Consider the following 1,343-nt stretch of genomic DNA (forward strand, 5'->3'; position numbering starts at 1 on the left):
TGTGTGTGTGTGTGTGTGTGTGTGTGTGTGTGTGTGTGTGTGTGTGTGAGGTGCAAACAAAAAGACTAACCACAAGTTTTAGGAGCCTCTAAGGATGTGTCAGAGTTTGGTGAAAATTTGTGACTTCCATCAGGCAAGTCTTCCTCGGCTCGACAAATAGGAGGGCTGAAAAGAAAAAGTGGAGAAGTTTAAAGTATTTACAAATATACTGGAAAATCATGCAGAACTTTTGGCTGATTCGTGCTGTTTACTGCTCTTTAGAGATATGTCATATCTGAATTTGTTAATTAGGGTGGCAGTTTTGAGTTTGATTTCAGATTAGACATGGATCTGTGACAAATTTTTTAACTCACTAGAATGTCCTCCTGCACCTCCACAAACTGTCCTGGTAAATCACTGCTAAATCATAATTATAAAGTGGGAACGGGTTGTGCCTAAAAATACATTTTTTAACTGACTGATCAGTCGGCTGAATGGTTAGGCTGATTTATTTATTTATTCACTTTTTGGGCATTTTTTTACTGACTCCACCTGAGCATATGCCAATAAAAAAGCAGCCATGTTTGTGTATTGCTCGGTGTTGTTACATTCAAAACTACTGTACATCCATGTGTCTGTGCACTTCCCACAGTGAGACGTTTTGACAGGACTGCTTTTTTTGGCACCAACACCAGCAGAAACTGGAGGAAGGTGATTATTAATTTTTGCTTTTTGCCTCTTAATCAAATGAGTTTACAGACTGTAGGGCATTTATGATGAATACAACCCAAAAGTTGAAGACAGATAAAAAAGCACCCCCTGTAGGCTGGCTGCTTTTCCTGACTAATAAATCATGTAGTTTTTACCATTCGGCTATGTATCCAAATAGTCATTTTTTCTAACATGTATAGTTGTGGTTAGTTATTTGATGTTTATAAAAAGGTCATGTGTGCAGGTAGTTAGACAGAACCTTGTCTGCAGAGTCCATAAATACAATATGGCAGCACCTGTATACAAAATATTCTATTTTGGTTTTAATTACTGTGAAACAATTGTAGTAGGCAGAAACACACAATCAATCTTGATATACTGTCTTTGGCTCAAATCAAATTCAAAACATTAATAACATTGATACCAGTGGCTTGTGCAGGCATTTATAAAGCATCACTGAACAAAATTATAATTTGTTATCGCTGAATATTTTAGGAGGGGTTTTTTTTGTTGTTTTTTTCAGATAATTGTACTAATCACACATTTTACAGTAAACGTCCCAACTTTCTTTCCAAAACTTTGTACATTGTATGAACAAAAATACTTAATTAATATTTTATGAACCAAACACACACACACACACACACACACAC

The 1,343-nt window shown here is 36.0% G+C and overlaps 1 protein-coding gene across 7 annotated transcripts in view; it reads right to left on the reverse strand.

Annotated features, from left to right (window-relative positions):
- carmil3 (capping protein regulator and myosin 1 linker 3) overlaps window positions 1–1,343 on the reverse strand; it is a gene marked incomplete in the record, with an annotated part of 154,774 nt that overhangs the window by 107,337 nt on the left and 46,094 nt on the right. For all 7 annotated transcript variants that reach the window (XM_014004474.1, XM_014004476.1, XM_014004475.1 and 4 more), the window contains 1 exon segment: window positions 71–165. In XM_014004474.1, coding sequence (XP_013859928.1) covers window positions 71–165 — 95 coding nt within the window.

The sequence above is a fragment of the Austrofundulus limnaeus genome, unplaced genomic scaffold (assembly GCF_001266775.1).
Source record: "Austrofundulus limnaeus strain Quisiro unplaced genomic scaffold, Austrofundulus_limnaeus-1.0 Scaffold24, whole genome shotgun sequence".
Classification (NCBI taxonomy): Eukaryota; Metazoa; Chordata; class Actinopteri; order Cyprinodontiformes; family Rivulidae; genus Austrofundulus; species Austrofundulus limnaeus.